Below are 23998 nucleotides of genomic sequence, written 5' to 3'. Positions count from 1 at the left end.
GCGGCTTTCTTTATCCGGGGGTGGTGCATCCCCAGATGTGTGGGAGTTGGCCCTTTTCCTAGCTGCTCCTACAACGACGGAATCTGGTGGCAGCTGTGCAGTGATGAAAACAGGGTCTGTAGGGGGCGCCTTATACTTTTTTTCCACTCTTGGTGTGATTGCCCTACTTTTGACCGGCTCCTTAAAAATTTCTTTTGCGTGCCGGAGCATACCAGGGAGCATAGGCAGGCTTTGGTAGGAGCTGTGGGTGGAGGAGAGGGTGTTGAATAAAAAGTCATCCTCGACCTGTTTTGAGTGGAGGCTTACATTGTGAAATTGTGCTGCTCTAGCCACCACTTGAGAATACGCAGTGCTGTCTTCTGGTGGAGATGGCTTTGTAGGGTATGCCTCCGGGCTGTTATCTGACACTGGGGCGTCGTATAAGTCCCATGCGTACTGATCCTGGTCACTCTGGCTCATGGTGGTGTGAGCTGGGGAATGTGATGGAGTTTGTGCTGGTGAGACGTGAATTACAGGTGGAGGAGAGGGTGGTGGAGTAACCTTTTTCACCACCTTTGTTTGTGGTGTTTGTTCAGTTTGGAACTCCAGTCTTCTCTTTCTTCTAATAGGGGGAAGGGTGCTTATTTTCCCTGTTCCCTCCTGTATGAAGATACGCTTTTGCGTATGGTCTACATCGGTAGATTGCAGCTCTTCCTCGAACCTATGCTTTCGCATTTGGGAGGTTAGTGAATGCTCCTCTGTATAAGAGCCTGAAACTGGGTCGGTTGCAGGTTGTTTTGGCGCCGAAACTCTGTCTGCATCTTTTTTCGGCTCCGAGCTGACTTTTCTTTTTTTCGGGGCCGAAACCTCTCGGCGTTGATCTTCGTCGGTGCCGCTGTCTCGGCGTCGAGCCGTGTCTACACCGCTATCTCGGTGTCGATGCTTGTCTCCAGCACTTTCTCGGTCCCGAGAAGGCTGCGTACCGGTGTCTCGACCGGAGTCGGACTGTCTCAGCACTGTTTGGGCCTTTTTCGGTGCCGACGGTCGGTCACCGAATTTATGGGTCGAGCCATGGCCTGGTGGCAGTGGCGTCCCCTGGGCCTTGTCAATCTTCTTATGTGTTGTTTTCGACGTCTTACTCACGGTTTGTGGGTCATCGAATTCCTCGGAGTCCGATTCGTGGATCGAGAAGGTACCTTCCTCTTCTTGTTCCTCGAACTCTCGGTGGGCTGTCGGCGCGGACGCCATTTGAAGTCTTCTGGCTCAACGGTCTCCGAGTGTTTTTCGGGACCGGAACGCACGACAGGCCTCGCAGGTGTCTTCACTGTGCTCAGGTGACAGGCACAGGTTACAGACCAAGTGTTGGTCTGTATAGGGGTACTTGTTGTGGCATTTGGGACAGAAACGGAACGGGGTCCGTTCCATCGGCGTTCTTCAGCACGCGGTCGGGCCGACCAGGCCCCGACGGGGGATCGAAAAACTACCCCGAAGGGCACCGGAGCTCTTCGATGCGGTGTTGAATCTAACTACGCGATCCCGAACGCAACAATACCGACGAAAATCTTCCGAATTTAGCTATCTTTCCGTTCCGAAACTCGGAGCGACAGGAACACGTCCGAACCCGATGGCAGAAAAAAAACAATCGAGGATAGAGTCGACGCCCATGCGCAATGGACACAAAAGGAGGAGTCACTCGGTCCCGTGACTCGAAAGACTTCTTAGAAGAAAAACAACTTGTAACACTCCGGCCCAACACCAGATGGCGAGCTATTGCAAAACATGCGTATCTACAGCGACAGATGCCATCGAACCTGTGATAGTGAAACACAAAAACACTGTGGCTTCAATACAGCATGATGGCTTCCTGTCCACGCATATGAGGGGGACCTAAGATTTGACACTTCTATTCAGTTCTTCAACCCATTCATAGGCCTGACCATGATAAACATGCATGTCTTCAGCAAGCTGCAGAACCTGACAATTCCTTGAGCCTAAAGCAGGCAGAACCTTGTGTGTGAAGGATCTCCCACCAAACCACTTTATTCTTCATGTTCATACAGTTAGGACTTTTCAATGTTTGCTTTATTTCTACTCAGCATTTCCTTTAAAACCCTTTGTATGGAGCACCCACTGCACGTAGTACATATGACAGACTTCAACGCTTGCTTCTGAGGCATATGAAAAACAAAAGGAATTTATAAGTTGGGCCATTGAGGAATGAAAAACAATCAGCTTACCATTCAAGATCAAAGTCAAAGTAGCTCTTTGCCTCTGTGCAGATATTCTTCCACAGGTCCGGTGGGGTGGTGCAGGCCCACGATGTGTTATCAGCACTGCTTAGATTCTTGTTCTTCTTTCTTTTGTTCTTCTTTCGGGAGACTAATTCGTCGGCGGGAAGGTGGGCAATTGGATTGGGGAAGGCACTGAGGAAACAGTTCAGGAAATGGCTGATAGCAGCAGACAGTCCGGACAGCTCCACGCCCTGCAGAGACATAAAGGCCCTGAGTATTGTATCATATATGTGACTATCACAAGTAAGATCATCTGCAAAAAGCAGTTCAACAGGCATCAAACAAGGCAGTTTGTACATATGCTACAGATTTCACTGAACAGTGAGCCAATGTCAAGACAGAATTATCCTAGAAAGAAGACACTGAGTTTTATATAACTGCAGGTTTTCAGGAAGCACTCATGATGAAACTGTATACTCTATGAAATGTGCAGCTGTGCTAATTACATTGCTAATCAAGGCAACATAATTCTTGTGCCAATACACACAAAACACCACCACCCACGGTAATACATACTAATGTATATTTGCATTTTCTGTTTCTCACAGATCTTAAATACTGTGCACCGCTGTTACAGTTTGTGGTGGGGTTTGTAACCAGCTTGCTTTTCTTAAGATGTTTGTATACCTGGTGTTGATCATAGGGCTGCCTTAAATAACTCATTATTTTAAATATATAACGGATTCATTTCAAGCAAAACCTGACTTCTTTCTTTCTAAGCTATCAAAAAATTATTATCTGCCCAAGGTTTTTAGCTAAGTATAAACAAATTATAATTCTGAATATGCATTCTTTATGGTCTTCACATCAACACATCTGTCTGCTTGACAGACACTGTGGAGCGATCCACTGAAAGGGGAGAAGGTGGTGGCGTATTATGTGTGAAAAACAGAGGGGGATTTGCACTACTGTATTTTTGTTTTTATTAAGGGAGTACGTATTGGTATGACTGGAGTAGAATGTGTGTGTGTGTGTGTGGATAGGATGTACAGCATAAAGTTGGGGACAGAGGTTTTCTGGATACAGTGAGAACTGGCTTTTGTACAAAGTAATGTTGTACTATGACGTATATGTACTTTTATGATTTTAGCAATGAATTGTGTATTTTCTACATTAATATATGTTGATGATGTGAAGAAAGGAAAGAATATATATATTCACAATTAAAATGTGTGTGGTATGTTTATACTTGGGTCCCACACTGGGCAGATTATCATTTTTTGATTAATTATAAGGAAATAGAGGTCAGGCAGGTTTTGGTAAGGTAGGTTTACTTATATTACCCCTTTTTTGCTACATTTGTGTAATAGATGAATTCTGCAAAACTAAAGTATAAGACACAGATCTCAGACCTTGGAACTGTATGATCACTCAGCTTAAGCAGCAGTGTACTGCAAAAGGGAAGGAAGTTGTAACATTCCTTCCAAACTGATGTGACTGAATATAACAGAACACCTGATATTGGATCGATGGGTCAGATAGTGCGAAAAGAGACATCGGTGGCAAGGAGCAGATAAATCTAATGCAGAAGAAACAGTAACTACACTTTTTATTGAGAGATGCTCGGTCTTTCATGGATCATTCATCTAAACTAATATGCCCAATTTTCAGACCAGATCAGGAAGAAACTGATGTTAGGCTGGGCGGGCTCGAAGTTATTTTGGTAGCAGAGCTGAACCGTGATAGGTCAGCTCCTTAAAGAGCTGTGTAATTATTTCTCCTTAATTACCTGCACCATAGAAGCAAGGGAGAATTTTGCATAGCTGGACTTAATTATGGATGTTCCTTGATTGTCTCCCTATACTGAATCTATACCAGACTCATGCTGGAAAGATAGTATAACACCCCGACCTCAGACCCTGGAACTACATGGTAAGGCAGCTCAAGCAGCAGCGCACTGAGTGAATGGAGGGACTGTAACATTACTTTCAAACTGATGAGACATAAACTAATTGAAGAACAGCTGGAAGGAACAGAAAAAAATACTACCAATCAGCAGTACAACTTAAAGCACAAGAGTACTGTGAGAGAGTATGCTTTGCAACTGCATTGGCTTTTTTAGCTCCAGAGAAATAAGCAATGAAGAGTCTCTCTGAGACAAACCCAGTGCTAGTAAAGCATCATAACTGAAAGCTCTTATTGCCTAGCAGAAATAACCACATCTCTAGCTTGGGGAGACAACCAGCACATACACCTTTAATACCATTAATAAAGGCTCCATCCTCTTCGCCACTTTATCTTGCAAAGTACGGAGGGGAATGGAAGGGAGTACTCAAAACATACGTAGCTCATGTACCCTTCTAGATTAAATAATATCTACCAAAGCATGCTTAAGGATAAAAGCTCTGGCTCATAACGTCGGCCATAAACTGGGCTTCACAGCAAGGATGTCAGCACTAAATTAAGATCCAAGATGATTTGAGGAATGGGAGGAAAAAAATAAACACTACTTTCAAAAACCTAGAAACCAAAGGCACTTTAAAAAAAGGTAAATTAAACAACCCTTCACCAGGAGAGTGAACCAAATCCTGAATAGCAACTCAGTGTGGCACAAACCTACGAAATTCTTTACTCCACTTTTTTCAAAGGTCTTAGAGTGCTTGCTTGCTTGAGGAGGACCCCCCCACCCAAGCCCCCTGAGATAGGGTAAGGGATTAAATACCATAAAGTCACTTCAAGACTTGACAGAAATTGGGGAAAAATAGAGAGAATCTCTCCACAAATCAGAAGCAAAAAGCTGTGCTTAGCCCAAAACCCTTTAGACCTGCAGCCTGTGGAAAATAAGAACAGACATCAGCTATGCAGGAGACACTTTAATAAAGTTGCTTGCCACCTCTGGGGTGAAGGCCGCATGGCTCTGGTAATTGGACAGCAAAACAGACTGCTTCTGGATCCAGTATGAAGCATGCGAATACTGCATAAGGTGGGAAAATAAGTTATTAAGAATTCTATCGCTCAACTAAAAGCACGCAAACTGCTAAACAACTACATGCACATCAGAAATAACATCAGCAAAAAGAAAAGATTTCTGGCGCTTTCTACATCACAGTCTGTTAGGGTCTATTTTTAAGGTAACTTCACCCCATATGGGAGACTTAGGGGAAAAAAGGCAATTTGGACATTCACCTCAGTGTAATTTTATCTATAGCCAGGTAGGTACAACTTTAAGTATTCCTCGTACTTACAGACGCAAATATACATCTCATGGACAGAGACCCCCTTAATGGCACATTCTTGACCTGGAAAGCGTGAACGTAGGGGAGCCTTATTACCCTCCATGATATCACAGTAGAGAGACAGCCATATGGTTCTCTAGGTTCAAGTCTGATTTACCTCTAGAGGTCAACATGTAGGGGTATGTCTTTTTCATGAAAATAATCCTACACTCGAAATGTGCTTTGGAATTACTGATCTTAAATGAAAGTATGCTGTTAAGCACGAAATATTCTAGCCAAAAGAGCCTCTATTCTTACAAGGATGACACAATCACCCAGGCTGCAAATACAGGGCACCTCAAAATCATCTTTGATCCCGTGGAGGATAGGTAAATTAAAAAAGTATATCAAACCTACTACTTCATTGCAAAACCCCTGTTAAATATGCCTTTGTTTCCCTAGATAATAACATTGTCCTCTCAGACAACGGATGGATTAGACTCCTGAAACTACCTTTACCAGATGTTAACGTCAATCAGCCATTTCCAGGGAATACATAATTAATTTGACAAGAATGATGGTTGAAAATAAATCACAGAAATCCAAACCTGCCTGCATTTAAGAGTTTTAAATGGTTACAAGTTGAAAGTTGAGTAAAATACAACACTGGTTACACTTTAATGTTTGATAAGGATCAACGTCTAGCCTCCCAGAAAAAGAGACTCTCTCTGTATCTACACATAACCCGCAGTTGCCGTCATTTCCTTTTGACCTTTCCCAGACTGTACTCTGTCACTAAGTGGATAGTGTGCTGGGGGTGGAGAGAATAGGGTTCTCTGGTCAGTACGTATTTACAGAATCCCTCCACATCACATCAGAGCCATGTCCCACAATATTATTTCTCAAAACAGCAACTACATACACTTTTGCTCCTCTAAAGACCATTACAGGTTTCCACCTGATGCACTGTTTGTTTCCTAGTGATATGCATGTGTTAAGTGAAGAAGCATCCAGGAGATTGCATTTAGTGTGATCTACAGGAAAACCCAATATATAAACAAGCATTGGCAAAGCCAACAGGATTCGCCCATGCAGAAATGATTGGCTTAATCAATGTTTTTCTCTGTGCGTTAACAGTTGTGGGGTTGAGATACTTGCTCGGGGTGGTATATCAGGATGGACAAGCATGGGTTCTTTTTGGAGGTGTGTGGGGAAGAGGAAGACAAAAACTGCCACAAAACACAGCTGTGTGCCAGATAATTTCAATTTTTGGTGTCGCAAAATTGGCTAATGCCGCAATATCGTGGGGGATGGGTCCGGTGTTACAGCTATACTGTGCAGCAAAGGCGTATAATAGTTGTGTTCTTGTCTTCAGCCAGGGAGAGAAGGAGCTGGTCCCCAGCACTGGCAAATGTTGATTCAGTACCCCACAGATGCTTGAATCCCACTGATGGTCGTGGAGAATGGTTTTTTTCCCTCCACAATACCTTGGTGGTGACGTGCTGGCTCTCTTTCCATAATTTTACCTGGCTGGAGATTTCAGATACACTAGTCACACAGCCATATTGTCAGGCCTTAGGTTGTTTTCACCAGGAGACTGGTGAGAATGATGTTTTAAAGCCCAGGGACGATTTCAAGAAATAAGAGGAATTACATCTGTTCCCTATATCAGCTAACAGCAGTTTGCATACTGGTATATGCAGTTTTCCCATTAAGACGGGGAAAGATAAATCCACAAAAACATGTGAATCTTCACTTTGTTTCATTCTCCGTTTATGTCGCCCCCACTGAGACCCGTGCTGCCCTAGCTAAAAATCAGCAAAAAGGCTACTGAACCAACAAACTGCAGACTCTTCATGCCCTGGAGATGCTGCAGGACATTAATCTAAGGTGTCTGCAGATCTGAGTGGAAAGACTGAAAATGTGAATAATGCAGCCCCGGCTATCAAGTCAAAGGAAAACCGTGACTGTACATATGTTCTCGCTGAACACCAATCCATAACATTACAGCTATCTGGAATAAAATGGGCTATGGTCCTTGCTTGCTGTGCTATCTGTGCAATAACAGACAGCAATGCAATATGCTAAGTAAAAGCCATTCCATGTTAGGAGTTTACAGGCCGAAGTGACACCTTCAGGACTACCAGCAGTGCACTCCTGTGCTCACATGGTCTGCACTGTCACAAAACCAGACCGTGGAGCTAGCACCACCACGGTGGACACGTGATCTACAACTGGGGCCCACTGTGATGCAGACCCGGGTACCACAGCCGCAGTGGGAGTCTTAGCTCACGTTCAGCACATGAGTCACGCTTACAGTCACAGAAAGCCCCCTAAAAAACCGTGTGGTAACTGTACTCTCATCCCGGGCTTTGACCTGCAATACACACAATTAAGTAAGGAAGGGTGCACCTTAATAAGTGCTTTCTTGGCACCCAGGCCTTGTGTTGTGCCGAGCATACACGAACTTCCCAAGAACAAGCACAGCTGCCGACACCAATCAAGCAACGGACCACCGGAGCCCACAAGTATGGGGGTGCACGTCTACAAATATAAACAACAACCGAAAGTGGGAGGAGAGTGCAAATGGAGTGCTTGTTCCTAAAAAAAAAAAAAAAAGTGCCTGAGGAGTGAAGTGGCGGGTGGAAGGACACTGGTCAGTAGCCAGTGACAGGAAGGTGTACTTCCTCCAGTCAACGGCATGGACAGCAAAACCAGGAGGAAGTGAAATCAGACAAGGTTCTGGCCAATGAGAAGCAAGGAAATCCAAACGACATTGGACTAGGCCAATGGGAAGTTCAGGTAAGTAAAGGGAGGTTTCTAAGCCCTTTTTAGGGTCGAGCCTGCGTTGCATGCGCTTGCGCATGCGTATCGCAGCAAGACGCTTTAGGGTTTAGAAAAGGGCTCGGAGCCCTGTTGACGTCACGTCAGTGTTTTTCATTGGTTCGTGGGCTTGCCTAATAAAATCTGCTTGTTTTCATTAGTCGAAGGCATGCATACGTCATGCCTTTTCCGGTGGTTAGCCCTCCTCGAGCGCATCGACCAAGTATAGAAAACATGCGAGGCTCTCTGTTTTCTGTCCGGCTCGTGGACTACTTTTTCTCTAATTTACTAGCGCGATTTCGCTTGGCAGAAGTCGAGCGCTTTACATAGTTAATTGCACTTTTTCGGGTTACGTACATAAATGCACTTTTGCCGATAGGTGAGAAGTTGGGTTAGGAGTTTACAACGCTATCAGCTCTAACATGAGCAAACGCGAGACCCGTTGCATTGTAAATGCTTGTTAAGATTTGTTTTTTAGTTAACAAAAGACTTCATGAGCACTGTACGCAAACATGCGCTGTGCAGGCGAAACCTAAGAACGAGTGAATTTCACATTGGTTAGGCAGGGAAAATGAGTCTGTTACGGATGACCAATGGTTATAGACTAAACTCTACCCTGAAACTATTTTATTTCTCTAAAGGCATTACCATTCTCTGAGCCTTTTATGTTTTTCGGTTACTATGATAATCACCTGAAACAGGTGTTCATCTCCAAGTCCAAATGCTATGCTGATTAGTCCTCCTTTCCTGATTAGCAAATATATATTTTGCAACCTGGTGAGAATCGAAAAGTGCTAGTACATGTACAGATGGGGTGTAGGTATTTCTTTTATGTAGCTGTTTAGCACTGCTGTACAGATCTCGGTTACTAAAGCTTTGTTTTTTGTTTCAACTGTTCTGCTATTGACTTGAACACGTGTCTTAGCTTTGCCATCACTGGGCTTTTGCATTTTTTGAGTGTTTCACTTCTCTGTTCCTACCACTAGGTGGCGCTAGAACCTCTCCAGAGTTCCCTCTGTGGCTTTTGTGGTCACTGGCCTGGGTTTTGTGCCCTTTTTCTGTGCACACCTTTTTGCACTGCCTGAAGCTGGGATGTGCTGAGGAGTCCAGTGTCTACAAATCATACAATCTTTGGTAACCGTCTTCCCACAGCCAGCTTCCATATGATGTTCGCTATGTAAGCCTCAGCATCTGGCTTGCCCCTGGTATGGTTTTGGGCTGAATTTTTTCATTCGTGGAGTTACAAGTCTGAAGAGGTTTCACAATCTTGGGCATCAAACAATGGGAGCACCTACTTCAAGGACCCATTTCTTTCTCACAGGGTGCCCTGGATTTAAGCACTGTAGGAATGTGAGTAGGTGGGATAGGGAGCTGGCCGGATTTTGGGATGTTGTCTGTGTGTACCTTGAGCACACTATCCCTTCTGAAGCATCTCCCAAGAAACGGTTTGCTACATGTTTATTAACTGCACCAGACACTACATTCCCTGCGATTAGTTTTATCTCACACTTTGTTTATGAGCTGAAGTCTGTCTCATTACAGTGTGACATTAATACATGCCTGCCTGAGATGCCTGCAGCCTGAGATGCCTGCAGCTCCTGGAGACTATGCCCGAGTAAGCCGTATTACAATGTCTGCTTGTACAGACTATTTCACAGGTGCCTTTATGAAACGTGTAGCTATGCTGAACCCTCCACCACAATCAGGTGGTTTCTGTACAGGCTTCTGCAGAGTCTCTTAATCCCAGTATACTGCTCACTTCTCAAAACCAATTGCCTCCCAATGCCCTGGGTGGCCACATTCTCTTTCATAATTTGAACCAGGTGGAAGGCTGACTGTTCTCCTACTGTTTCTCTTTGAAAAATACAGATGGGCACAGAGAATCTTAAATGTATGTTTAACATTTCTTTCACACATTACTCTACTCACCCTTTTCTAAAGTACTTTTCAGTTCTGCAGCATTACCCTGGCATAAATGTTTTGTAGTGTGAGTTCTATATTTAGAGGATGCAATGTACAAGTTATTTATCTTCGGTAACTAAATATCTGGTAGAGACATATTCTAGTTGCAGATTCCTTACTTCAGAATTTTCCCCCAGGCGACAGACTGGATCCAGAGATTTTTTCTTCGAGCAATACCCTTGCTCGTCAGTAGGTGGCATCAGTCGACTCCACGGGCATCATTGGTGTCATAGTCACCGTGATGACGTCAGGAGTAGTAAATAGACACCGACTCACCGCAGTGACATCAGTTTATTTTAACGACTTTCCATGGCAAAGCTTAGAGCCCCTAAAAGCAAAGATTGGTGCGCCAGATCTAAGGACTGGAAGTGGGAATCCCTGTCCCTAGAAATCAGTTCGCAAGCAGGGAGGATGGGTGGGTCGGTAAGAAATCTGCAACTAGAATATGTCTCTACCTGATACTTTGTTACTAAAGGTAAGTAACTTGTACGTCTGATAGAGACTTCTAGTTGCAGATTCTTTACCTTAGAATAGAACCAAAGCAATGCCATCCTGGGAGGTGGTTTGCGAACCAAGATCATACAAGAAAGTACTGCAGGACCGAACAACCAAAGCTGCCATCCCGACGGACCTAACTGTCCAGGCAGTACTTTTCAGTAAACGTGTGCAGGGATGCCCACGTAGCTGTCTGGCAGCTATCCAGCAGAGGAACTCCGTGTGCTAACGCAGGGGAAGCAGCAGTTGCTCTGGTGTAATGAGCGTGCAAGCCGTCAGGGGGTTGCTTTTTGGCCAAAGCGTAGTACATCTTGATGCAAAGAAGTACCCATCGAGAGATGGTAAGTTTTTGAACCGCCTTCCCTTTCTTCGTACCCACATACCCGACAGAGTTGATTGTCCACCCGGAAATCTTTAGTAGGATTACGATAGAATGCCAACGCTCTTTTTGGGCCAAGAAGGTGGAGTCTCTCCTTCTCATGGGAAGGATGTGGGGGTGCGTAAAAAGTAGGCAAGGTGATGGACTGGCCTACATGAAAAGGCATAATAGCCTTGGGAAGGAAGGAAGCCTTAGTGAGCAACACCACTTTGTCAGGGTGCACAGACAAGAATGGAGGCTTGGAAGAAAGGGTTGAAAGCTCACTCACTCTGCGAGCAGAAGTGATGGCAACAAGAAAGACAGTCTTGAAAGTGAGGAGCCGTAAAGGGCAATTGTGCATTAGCTCAAAGGGAGTACACATTAATTAATTAAGGACAAGATTAAGGTCCCACTGAGGCATGATAAATGGAGTGGGAGGAAATAAATGGGTGAGACCTTTGAATCTATTCATAATAGGAGATTTAAAGAGTGAGGGCTGGTCAGGTAGCCTAAGAAAGGCCGAAATGGCAGATAAATACCCGTTAAGGGTGCCCAAAGCAGAGCCCTGCGGGGCCAAAGAAAGAATGAACAAAAGAACCTCAGATAGCGGAGCAGAGAGGGGAATCAACAGATTTGTTGGTACACCCTGCCACAAATTTATGCCAACGACAACCGTATACCGTTTTGGTGGAGGGACGCGTGGCTGCCAAGATAACATCGCAGACTTCGGGCAGAAGATCAAAAGTCGTCAACTGCCGCCGCTCAATCTCCACGCATGAAGGCGGAGATTGGACAGGTTCGGGTGGAGAACCATCCCCTGTTGCTGCGACAGAAGATCCTCCCGAAGAGGAAGTCTGAGTGAAGGATCGGTAGCCATGCTCAATAGCTCTGGATACCATACTCTCCGTGCCCAGTCCGGAGCCACCAAGATGACTTGGGCCCGGTCGTTCCTGATCTTCTTGAGAACTCTTGGCAGAAGTGGTATAGGCGTAAAGGAGGCCAAAGTTCCACTCGAGACGAAAAGCATCTCCGAGCGAGTGCTGCCTTGGAAACTCCAACACGCAAAACAGCTGACATTGCGCGTTCTCTGCAGAGGTGAACAGATATAACCAAAGCTCTCCCCAATGCTGAAAGAGACCTTGCGCCACCTCCGGATGGAGACGCCATTCGTGATCAGTTGTGCATCGACGGCTGAGTTTGTCCGCTCTGGCATTGAGAACCCGCCAGATGTTGAACCACCAGGGTAATGTCATGATGTTCCAGCCATGTCCAAAGGTATTTTGCCTCCTGACAAGGGGTCCAGGACTCTACCCTCACCCTGTTTGTTGCAGTACCACATGGCGGTAGTATTGTCCGTGAACACCTGCATCACTTTCACCTTGAGAGAGGGAAGACATGCTTTCAACGCAAGCCTGATCGCCCAGAGCTCCAGAAGATTGATATGGAACCCAGACTCCGCCAGAGACCAGAGGCCTCTGATCCCCGCCTCTCCCATGTTACCGCCCCAACCCAGAAGCGACGCATCTGTCACTATGGATAGATCTGGCTGGGGAAGGGAAAGGGATCTGCCATTTACCCAATGCAGATTCGAAAGCCACCACTGCAGGTCTTTCACAGTCCCCTCCGAGACCTGGATCATGTCAGAGATTCCCCTGATGCTGTGCCCACTGGAACTTCAAGTCCCACTGCAGAGCCCGCATACCCCATCTGGCATGTGCCAGCAGTAGGATGCAGGAGGCCATGAGGCCCAGCAGCCTCAGTCAGTCTCACTGAAACCCAAGACGGAGGCTGAAAGATCAGAATCATTGCCTGAATATCTTGGACTCGCTTTTCAGGAGGATAAGCCCGGAATTGCACTGTGTCTAGAACATCTCCAATGAAAGGGAGCGTCTGAAAGGGAGTCAGGTGTGACTTCAACACACTGATAGTGAACCCCAGCGTGTGCAGGAGGCTCGCCGTAGTCTGAAGGTGGGAGATGAGTTTCTGGGGTGAGTCCACCTTCAAGATCCAGTCGTCGAGGTAGGGGAAGACTGAGACCCCTAACCATGAGCTGCAACCACCGCCATCACTTTCGTGAACACCCGAGGGGCGCTGGTAAGCAATAGTAAAATGATAGTGCTCATGACCTACCACGAATCACAGGTAACATCTGTGGGCAGGCAGGATGGGAGTGTGGAAATAAGCGTCCTACAAGTCCAACGCTACCATTCAGTCTTCTGGGTGGAAGGCAGAGAGGACCTGAGCCAGGGTGAGCATTTTGAATTTCTCCTTGTTGAAGTAGTTGAGGTCCTGAAGGTCTAGGATAGGACGTAAGCCCTTGTCCTTTTTCAGCACCAGAATGTAGCAGGAATAACAACCATGATAAATTCTGGCACAGGGAGCTTATCTATGGCTCTCTTGGCCAATAGAGCCGCGACTTCCTAGCGGAGAAGTGCCAAATGATCCTCCAGAAGTTGGCTGACTGATGGAGGCATGGCTGGTGGGGCAGAGATTCAAAGGGGAAGAAATAGCCCTTTCGAACTATCTGCAAAACCCACCTGTCCGTAGTGATGGATTCCCAGTAGGGCAGGTGATGGCGAATCCTGCCACCATCTGGATCGGAGTGAGGGGACAGACTAGGAGTGTTTGGAGGCTGCAGCGGAGGCAGGGGTGGACTGGGCAGACCTCTGGTTCCCTCTCCCATGCCCACGTGGGATTCCGCGTTCCCGGCCACGCAGCGGCTGAACAGCATGGGTGGCACGGTGGGGGACTTGACAGGGAGAGGGTCCAAGGGTGACCACAAAAAGGCTAACTGTGGGGGGCGAAGGGGAGTAGAAAGGCCAAGGGACCAAGCTGTAGCCCGGGAGTCCTAGAATCTCTCAAAGGCAGAGTCCACCTTGTCTCCAAAGAGACGGGAGCCATCAAAGGGCATGTCCATAAGAGACTGTTAAACATCCCCCGAAAAACCAGAAGTATGCAACCAAGCATGGCGTCTCAGATCCACCGTCATAGCAACCGGTCTGCCCAGAGAGTCGGTCACGTCCAGCCCACATCAGATCGTGAATTTTGCCGCATCTCTCCCATCGGTGACAGCTTGGGAGACGATAGCATAGGCCTTCTCCAGTATCTGCGGTAGAACCTGCACGACTGTATCCTACAGAGAGGGGGTTTAGCGGCCAAAAAGGCATGTGGTGTTCACGGACCTCGAGCAAGACCTGGACCTACGCAGAGTCGAGTGCAGGGCTGCCACGAGCTTGAGGGAACGATCCCTCAAGTCATTTGGGGGCATGGCCCGGCACTCGTAGCACGACTTCGGTCGTGGTTGCGCTCCAAACACCACAAACCGACCCGATGCAGATCAGTCACGGACATCATGTGGTGACAGTCCTCGCATGGCTTGAAACCGGTCTTCAGGGGCATCTTGATGCACCAAAAACTCACTAACAAACTCGACAAAACGGTTGAACTCGATCAAAAAGAGACCAGGGTAGCTCTCTCCGGATCAGCGCAAGGTGCAGAAAGAAAAGAATGAAAATGTCACTTACCCAGTGTACATCTGTTCGTGGCATCAGTCGCTGAGATTCACATGGTATGCATGAGCTCGCCATCTGGTGTTGGGTCGGAGTGTTACAAGTTGTTTTTCTTCGAAGAAGTGTTTTCGAGTCACGGGACCGAGTGACTCCACCTTCTGTGCTCATTGCGCATGGGCGTCGACTCCATCTTCGATTGTTTTCCCCGCAGAGGGTGAGGTAGGAGTTGTACTATAGTAATAGTGCCCGCGCAATGAAAAATGTAAGTATGTACCTATTAAAGGATTAAGTAATATATACAAATGTACAAAATTGAAGGTAACTTCTGAACTGCTACAGGCTTCCGGGGAGGTGGGTGGGTCCATGTGAATCTCAGCGACTGATGCCACGAACAGATGTACACTGGGTAAGTGACATTTTCAGTTCGATGGCATCTGTCGCTGTAGATACACATGGTATGCATAGACTAGTAAGCAGTTAGTTCCCCATAAGCGGTGGTTTAGCCTGTAGGAGTAGAAGTTGTCTGAAATAGAGTTCTTAATACAGCTTGACCTACTGTAGCTTGTTGTGCGGATAGCACATCTATACAGTAGTGTTTGGTGAATGTGTGAGGCGTAGACCAAGTGGCTGCCTTACATATTTCCTGCATTGGGATGTTTCCTAAAAAGGCCATTGAAGCACCTTTTTTCCTTGTTGAATGTGCCCTGGGAGTAATGGGCAGTTGTCTTTTTGCTTTAAGGTAGCAGATTTGGATGCATTTAACTATCCATCTGGCTATACCTTGTTTTGATATTGGGTTACCTGCATGAGGTTTTTGGAATGCAATAAATAGCTGTTTAGTTTTTCTGATGTTCTTTGTTCTGTCAATGTAGTACATTAATGCTCTTTTGACATCTAATGTATGTAGTGCTCTTTCAGCCACAGAATCTGGCTGTGGGAAAAATACTGGTAGTTCTACCGTTTGATTTAGATGGAATGGTGAAATAACTTTTGGTAAAAATTTTGGATTAGGTCGTAGGACGACCTTATTTTTATGTATTTGTATAAAAGGCTCTTGTGTTGTGAACGCTTGAATTTCACTTACTCTTCTTAGAGATGTAATGGCGATGAGAAAGGCAACTTTCCAGGTTAGGAATTGTATTCCGCAAGAGTGCATGGGTTCGAAAGGTGGGCCCATGAGTCTTGTTAGAACCACGTTTAGGTTCCATGAAGGAACAGGTGGTGTTCTTGGTGGTATAATTCTTTTAAGCCCTTCTATAAATGCTTTGATAACTGGTATCCTATACAAGGAAGTTGAATAGGTAGTTTGCAGGTATGCAGATATTGCTGCAAGGTGTATTTTAATAGAAGAGAAGGCTAGCTTTGCTTTTTGTAAATGGAGCAAGTAATTTACTATATGTTTTGGAGTTGCATCTAGCGGTTGTATCTGATTATGATGGCAGTACCAAACAAATCTTTTCCACTTACTTGCGTAGCAGTGTCTAGTGGATGGCCTTCTGGCCTGCTTTATGACTTCCATACACTCTTGGCTAAGTTGCAAGTGTCCGAATTCTAGGATTTCAGGAGCCAGATTGCTAGATTCAGCGATGCTGGGTCCGGGTGTCTGATCTGTTGGTTGTGTTGCGTTAACAGATCTGGTTTGTTGGGCAGTTTGATGTGTGGTACTACAGACAGATCTAGCAGTGTTGTGTACCAGGGTTGTCTTGCCCAAGTTGGTGCTATTAAAATGAGTTTGAGTTTGTTTTGACTCAATTTGTTTACTAGGTAAGGAAGGAGAGGGAGAGGAGGAAAAGCGTAAGCAAATATTCCTGACCAGTTCATCCATAGGGCATTGCCTTGGGATTGCTTGTGTGGGTATCTGGACGCGAAGTTTTGGCATTTTGCGTTCTCTTTTGTTGCAAATAAGTCTATTTGTGGTGTTCCCCAGAGTGTGAAGTAGGTGTACAGAATCTGTGGGTGGATTTCCCATTCGTGGACTTGCTGGTGATCTCGAGAGAGATTGTCTGCCAGCTGATTCTGGATCCCCGGAATAAACTGTGCTATTAGACCAATCTGATGGTGGATTGCCCACTTCCATATTTTTTGAGCTAACAAGCTTAACTGCGTTGAATGTGTTCCTCCTTGTTTGTTTAGATAATACATCGTTGTCATGTTGTCTGTTTTGACAAGGATGTATTTGTGGGTTATGATTGGTTGGAAAGCTTTTAGTGCTTGAAAAACTGCTAATAATTCTAGATGATTTATATGCAGTTTTGTTTGATGTATGTTCCATTGTCCTCTTATGTTGTGTTGATTGAGATGTGCTCCCCACCCTGTCATGGAAGCATCTGTTGTTATTACGTACTCTGGCACTGGGTCTTGGAAAGGCCGCCCTATGTTTAAATTTATACTGTTCCACCATAGAAGCGAGAGGTAAGTTTGGCGGTCTAGCAACACCAGATCTAGAAGGTGACCCTGTGCTTGAGACCACTGTGAGGCTAGGCACTGTTGTAAGGGCCTCATGTGCAGTCTTGCGTTTGGGACAATGGCTATGCATGAGGACATCATGCCTAGGAGCTGTAGTATTGTTCTTGCTTGTATTGTTTGGTTTGGAGACATGTGTTGAATGACCCTGTTGAAATTGTGGATCCTTTGTGGAGTTGGCGTTGCTACTCCTTTTGTCGTGTCTATTATGGCTCCTAGATATTGCTGTACTTTGCTTGGCAGAATGTTTGATTTTGCAAAGTTGACGGTGAACCCTAGTTTGTAGAGGGTTTGTATGACTTGATTTGTGTGGTTTGAGCATTGTGTGAGCGAACTGGTTTTGATTAGCCAGTCGTCTAGATACGGGAACACATGTATTTGCTGCCTTCTGATGTGTGCAGCGACTACTGCTAGGCATTTTGTGAATACTCTTGGAGCGGTTGTTAAACCAAAAGGCAATACTTTGAATTGGTAATGTATTCCTTTGAATACAAACCTTAGATATTTCCTGTGTGATTGATGTATTGGTATATGGAAATATGCATCCTTGAGGTCTAGGGTTGTCATGTAGTTGTGTTTTTTGAGCAATGGTAACACTTCTTGTAGTGTGACCATGTGAAAGTGGTCTGATTTGATGAATGTGTTTACTACTCTGAGGTCTAGAATTGGTCTCAGTGTTTCGTCCTTTTTTGGTATCAAGAAGTACAGTGAATAAACTCCTGTGTTTATTTGTGTGCTTGGTACTAATTCTATTGCATTTTTTTGCAGTAGTGCTTGAACTTCTATCTCTAGAAGCTGTGAATGGTATTTTGTTAAATTTTGTGATTTTGGTGGTATGTCTGGAGGGAATTGCAGGAATTCTATGCAATAACCATGCTGGATAATTGCTAAGACCCATGTGTCTGTAGTTATTTTGTCCCATGCTTCGTAATATTGACGTATCCTCCCGCCCACTGGTGTTGTGTGGGAGGGGTGTGTGACATGTGAGTCACTGCTTGTTGGTAGTGGTTTTGGGGCTTTGAAATCTTCCCCTATTCCTAGGGAATTGCCCCCCTCTATACTGGCCCCGAAAACCTCCCCTGTACTGTCCCTGGTAGGTGGGCGGTGCGGACTGTGAGGTGCTAGCTTGTGTGGCCTGACCCCGAAACCCTCCTCTAAAAGGTGTTTTGCGGAAGGTGTTATAAGATCCTCTGCCCTGCGGGGAATAGAGTGCGCCCATGGCCTTGGCAGTGTCAGTGTCCTTCTTGAGCTTTTCTATGGCTGTGTCGACCTCCGGTCCGAACAGAAGTTTTTCGTTTACTGGCATGTTAAGCACTGCCTGCTGAATTTCTGGCTTGAATCCAGACGTTCTGAGCCATGCGTGCCTACGGATGGTAACCGACGTATTAATGGTTCTTGCGGCCGTGTCTGCTGCATCCATGGAGGAGCGTATTTGATTGTTGGAAATGTTTTGACCCTCCTCAACAACCTGTTTTGCTCTCTTTTGCAGATCTTTTGGGAGATGTTCAATGAGATGCTGCATCTCATCCCAGTGGGCTCTGTCGTATCGCGCTAACAGCGCTTGTGAATTTGCGATGCGCCACTGGTTTGCTGCTTGGACAGCAACCCTCTTCCCGGCTGCATCGAACTTCCTACTTTCTTTATCTGGGGGAGGTGCATCCCCAGAAGTGTGTGAGTTTGCCCTTTTTCTGGCAGCCCCTACCACCACAGAGTCTGGTGGCAGCTGAGAGGTGATGAATACAGGGTCCGTAGGAGGCGCCTTATACTTCTTGTCCACCCTAGGCGTCACTGCCCTACTTTTTACTGGCTCCTTGAAAATGTCCTTTGCATGGCGTAGCATTCCTGGGAGCATCGGCAGGCTTTGGTAGGAGCTGTGGGTTGAAGAGAGGGTGTTAAATAAAAAATCATCCTCTACTTGTTCCGAGTGTAGTTCCACATTATGGAATAGTGCTGCTCTAGCCACCACTTGTGAGTAGGCTGTGCTGTCTTCCGGTGGTGATGGCCTAGTTGGGTATGTGTCTGGGCTGTTATCAGACACTGGTGCGTCGTACAAGTCCCACGCATCCTGATCTTGGTCATCGTGGCTCATGGCGGTGTGAGCTGGCGAATGTGACGGGGTGTAAGTTGGCGAAGCCGGAGTTACAGGTGGAGGCGAGGGAGGAGGTGTTACCTTTTGTGCTGTTTGTTGCTGAGGAGTAAACTGAAGCGTTCTCTTTCGTTTGACAGGTGGAAGGGTACTGATCTTCCCAGTCCCCTGCTGAATAAAGATACGCTTTTGCGTGTGATCCACGTCAGTGGATTGCAGTTCTTGTTCAAATCTATGTTTCTTCATTTGAGAAGACATAGAATGCTCTTCAGTGTAGGAGCCAGAAACAGGGTCTGATGTCGCTTTTTTCGGCTCCGAAACCCCTGTCGATTGTTTTTTCGGCTCCGAGGTAACCTTCCTTTTTTTCTGTGCCGAAAATTCTTGGCCTCTATGGTCTTCGGCGCCACTGTCTCGGCGTCGATCCGTGTCGACACCGAACTCTCGGTGTCGATGCTTCTGTTTAGCACTCTCTCGGTCTCGAGGAGGCTGCGTGCCGGTGTCTCGACCGGAGTCGGACGATCTCGACACTAAATGGGCCTTTTTCGGTGCCGATTGTTGGTCACCGAGAATTTGGGTGGAGCCATGGCCGGTTGGCAGTGGCGTCCCCTGGGCCTTCTTTCCTTTTTTAAGGTTTGATCTCGACGTCTTACTCACAGTTCTTGTAGAGTGTAGCTCGTCGGAGTCTGAATCCTGGATGGAAAAGGATTCCTCCTGTTCCTCTTCTGTCTCGAACTGTCGACGCTCTTTTGGCGTGGACGCCATCTGGAGTCTTCTCGCTCGACGGTCGCGCAGAGTTTTTCGGGACCGGAACGCCCGACAGGCCTCACAGGATTCTTCGCTGTGCTCGGGTGACAGGCACAGATTACAGACCGAGTGTAGGTCCGTATAAGGATATTTGTTGTGGCATTCGGGGCAGAATCGAAACGGGGTCCGTTCCATCGGCGTTGTCCTCCACGCGGTCGGGCCGACTAGGCCCCGACGGGGTGCCGAAATCTACCCCGAAGGGCACCGAAGCGCTTCGATGTTCAACGCGTCGTTGTATGTGTCTATCTCTAACCGGATCGCAACGATACCGTCGAAAATCTTCCGTCTTCAGCTATCTTTCCGTTCCGAAACTCGGAGCGACAGGAACACGTCCGAACCCGATGGCGGAAAGAAAACAATCGAAGATGGAGTCGACGCCCATGCGCAATGAGCACAGAAGGTGGAGTCACTCGGTCCCGTGACTCGAAAACACTTCTTCGAAGAAAAACAACTTGTAACACTCCGACCCAACACCAGATGGCGAGCTCATGCATACCATGTGTATCTACAGCGACAGATGCCATCGAACCTGACGTTACTGCGCTGAGGCGGCGTCTATGTACTACTCCCGATGTCATCACGCTGACTACAATGCCAACGGCGCCAGGGAGTCGACCGATGCCACCGACCGACACGCACGGGTATTGCTCAAACAAAAAATCTCCTGATCCAGTCTGACGCATCAGGGAAAATTCTAAGGTAAGGAATCTGCAACAGAAGTCTCTATCAGATACCTTCTGTTAAGGAACTCCCGGCTATACAAAGATACAAAATATTTGCTGCATATGTTTTTTAGTTTTAACAGAACATTAAAGTTGTCAAATTCTTTAAAAGTATTATCAAGAGAGTCCGAGATGTCTAATTCTTTCATTTTCCTGATGATGATAAAATATGAAACGTTAAGTTTAACAATAACGCTCTTGTAAAAAGCCCTGTGTAGCAGATGCAGCTGTGTAACGCAGGTGCTAAAAAACAGATTACCATCATATGATGTAGGAGGCTGGCTCAATTTATGGTGTACACCTATAGTGTAGCACCCTATACCGGGTCCAGGCAACCCTAAGTGATAGTGTTTTGGTGCCTAGATAACCAAAGCTCTCTTGGGGTAGATGTGGAGTGCATCTCAGGCTTATCAAGGAGGACTGTAACACACTTAAAATACCACAGCAGTCAGTCAGTGATTGTCACACAAGAAAGATCCACACCAGGTGTTGCAAAAATAAAGTATTCTTTATTACAACTCTAATACTATACTAGCATTGGTATATCTCCACTCTGGAGATATCTACACACAAAAGGGTGGCAACAACGTATTAAGAAAGTGGTATAAGAATGGAGGTGCAAAATCAAGGTAAGTGAGTCAGAATTCCAAAGGCTGGGGAAGAAAGGATTTACCAGAGGTAAGTATCAGAGATCCCACAGATGCCCAGGTGCAGAGTTCTTATCGAGCCAAGTGTCCCATAGGCTAACACAGGACCGTCGCGGTTGGATTTTCTAGGATTCAGGACCATTCCCAGAGGACCCAAAGGAAACCAGGTGGCACAAAGAAGGTTGGATAGTACCCCCACCCATGGCTACCCAGAAGATTGGAGTACCTACACCAGGGAGCCCAGGTGCGTAGGGGTGAAGTGACGGCCGTCGGAAACCCTTGTTGGAGTCCAAGGGTGCCTTGGTTGTCCAGCTGCTATCGCGACCCGTGGACCAGGTCGGTGGAACCCAATGGTGTCCCAGGTCGGTCACCGGTTTCTATGAGGGTCAGTGGTCAGCAGGACCATCAGCAAACATTGGCAAATGCAAAAGTCACTGCAGAGAAGATTGAAGGTTTTTGGAGACTAGCAAGGTCCACACGACTCAACCCTGGGAGGGGAGTCAGGGTGGCAGGAAGAAAAGCCAGCAGGAATCATTGGAGCCCCCACAAGTGACCCACTGGCAGCAGGCACAGGGAGCAGTAGGGAGGCATCATCAGCACAACAAAACAGGAGTCCCACGCCGCAGGAGCTGCAGAGTGGAAGCTGAGCATGGAGTTGCAGAGTGCTGGTGGCTGGGGCTTCTGGAGCATGAAAGACTTTTTGGAGGAAGAGCCAACAAGCCTTGGTAAGATGAACAGTTGAGGTACACAGCGGTGCTGCTCTAGTGACTGCAGCAAAGGCCCACCGTCTCCTAGGTTGGTCAGAAGACAAGTTGAACCTAGAGAGGGTCACAGAACCACCACCTGTGTTTCTGAGCCTTTCGATGTCCGTGGGACAGCAGGATCCACCAGTCGGTAGTTGTCATCTTAAGGTGCCTACGGATGCAGGGAAGAGACTTCAAGGGAGATTCTTTTCTTGCTTCTTGGATGCACACAGAGACCTTGTGACCCAAGAGGACGCACAGCCACGGATGTTGCAGAAATCTTGCAGGAGCTGGAGAAACAATGTTGCAGTGGGAGCCTCCCAACTGGATACAGTCTTGTTTCAGTTCCTAATACAGACCAGCAGCAGTTCCGTAGGCCAGGAGTAGAAGAGTCTTGCAGGGAGTTCCTTTGTAGAGTCTTGCTCGATGAATCCGAGGACCCATCCTTGGTGGAGCTCTTAAGTAACACTAAAAGGGGGTTGGCCATTATCTGCAGTGACCCACCTATCAGAGGGGGTCAGGGACATCATCTACCTGGTCTAACCAGTCAGATGCCCCCAGGGGCCCTTGCAAACCTTGCTTGGAAGATGTCAGAATCAACCTGCCACCTGGCAGAGATCTGTGCACCGCCCTAGGGGAGGAGCTCGACAGGGGGGTGGTCACTGCCCTGCCTTTTGTGTGGTTTTGCGCCAGCGCTGGAACCAGGGGTTCCTGAAGTGGTGCAAACCCATTTATGCAAGGAGGGCACCAAATGTGCCCTCTAAAGCAGTTTGGTGGTGTTGGGAGGCCACCCCACCCCAGGGACACCTAGTTCTAAAGGAGATGTCACACCTTCCTCCTACAGGAAACCCTTTTTTCAGCCTTTACCTGCTCAAGTTAGGCACAGCAGCAGGAGGACAGAACCGTGTCTGGGGTCTGCTGCAGCATGGGCTGTCATGCAGACCATGCAAGGCTGTACAGGCAGTTCTGGGGATCCTCTAAGGAACCCCCAGAGTACATGGTATCATGCAACTAACAGTGGAATTCCAATGATTCCAATCATGCCTAGGTTTGGTGAAGCTATTATGTATATGGACTACTTGTGTTGACCAGTGTCCACTACATACTCTGAGAAGGCTTCCCCGCACTTACAAAGCCCAGGGAATGGAGTCTGTGGTTTGTAGGGGCACCTCTGCTCATGCTGGGGTGCCCTTAGACTTAGGAACATGCACCCTGCCCTTGGGTTGAAGGGCCTACCAGAGGGGTGACTTACAGTGTCCAAGTGCAGTGACCGCAATATAAGGCAAGCCTTGTATCTAAAGTGAAAGGTGCATGCACCATTTCACACAGCCTGCAATGGCAGGCCTGTACACACAGCCTGCATGGGCTTCCATGGGTGGCATAATACATGCTGCTGCCCATGAAAGACCCCTGGTGTACCAATGCTCTGGATAACTAAGTACTATATACTAGGGTTTTAAATGGGTGCACCAGTATGCCAATTGTGGGTTGTAAAAGTAACAAAATAACCAAATTTAGAGGAGAAAGCACAGACACTAGGGTCCCAGTGCACTACAGTCTAAACACACTGACACCAAGCAAAAGGTGGGGTAACTATGTCACAAAGATGCTACTTTCCTACAATATGGTTAATGTAAAGACATTTGGATATCAGCAACAGCCAACCTGACAATCAATCACAATTTCCTTAAAAGCAAACCTTATTGCCCCCTGGATTAGAAGGGATTTGTTTATTACAAATCATTTTAATCAACTACACCTCCAAAAAGGCCCATCAGAAATAAAGTCTTCAGTTCAGAACCCACCAAATAACCTAAATTCCCATTTGAAAGTTATCTGTTGGCAAGTATGTTGGCTAGAGGTGTACCACAATACCGCTCAATGGTTGGCTTGTAAGAGCATACATTATACTTTATTCTCCAAGAGTCGTTCTGCAGTTGTGGCTGAACGAAACCAGGGTT

The 23998-nt window shown here is 46.7% G+C and overlaps 1 protein-coding gene across 4 annotated transcripts in view; it reads right to left on the bottom strand.

Annotated features, from left to right (window-relative positions):
• Positions 1–23998, bottom strand: part of CLUH (clustered mitochondria homolog) — a 231278-nt gene that overhangs the window by 62705 nt on the left and 144575 nt on the right. For all 4 annotated transcript variants that reach the window (XM_069227015.1, XM_069227016.1, XM_069227014.1 and 1 more), the window contains exon 16: positions 2217–2461. In XM_069227015.1, the coding sequence (XP_069083116.1) occupies positions 2217–2461 (245 nt within the window). The remainder of the gene's footprint in view (positions 1–2216; positions 2462–23998) is intronic.

This window comes from Pleurodeles waltl, chromosome 3_2, assembly GCF_031143425.1.
Source record: "Pleurodeles waltl isolate 20211129_DDA chromosome 3_2, aPleWal1.hap1.20221129, whole genome shotgun sequence".
In the NCBI taxonomy this organism is placed as follows: Eukaryota; Metazoa; Chordata; class Amphibia; order Caudata; family Salamandridae; genus Pleurodeles; species Pleurodeles waltl.
This window is presented reverse-complemented; position numbering and strand designations above follow the sequence as displayed.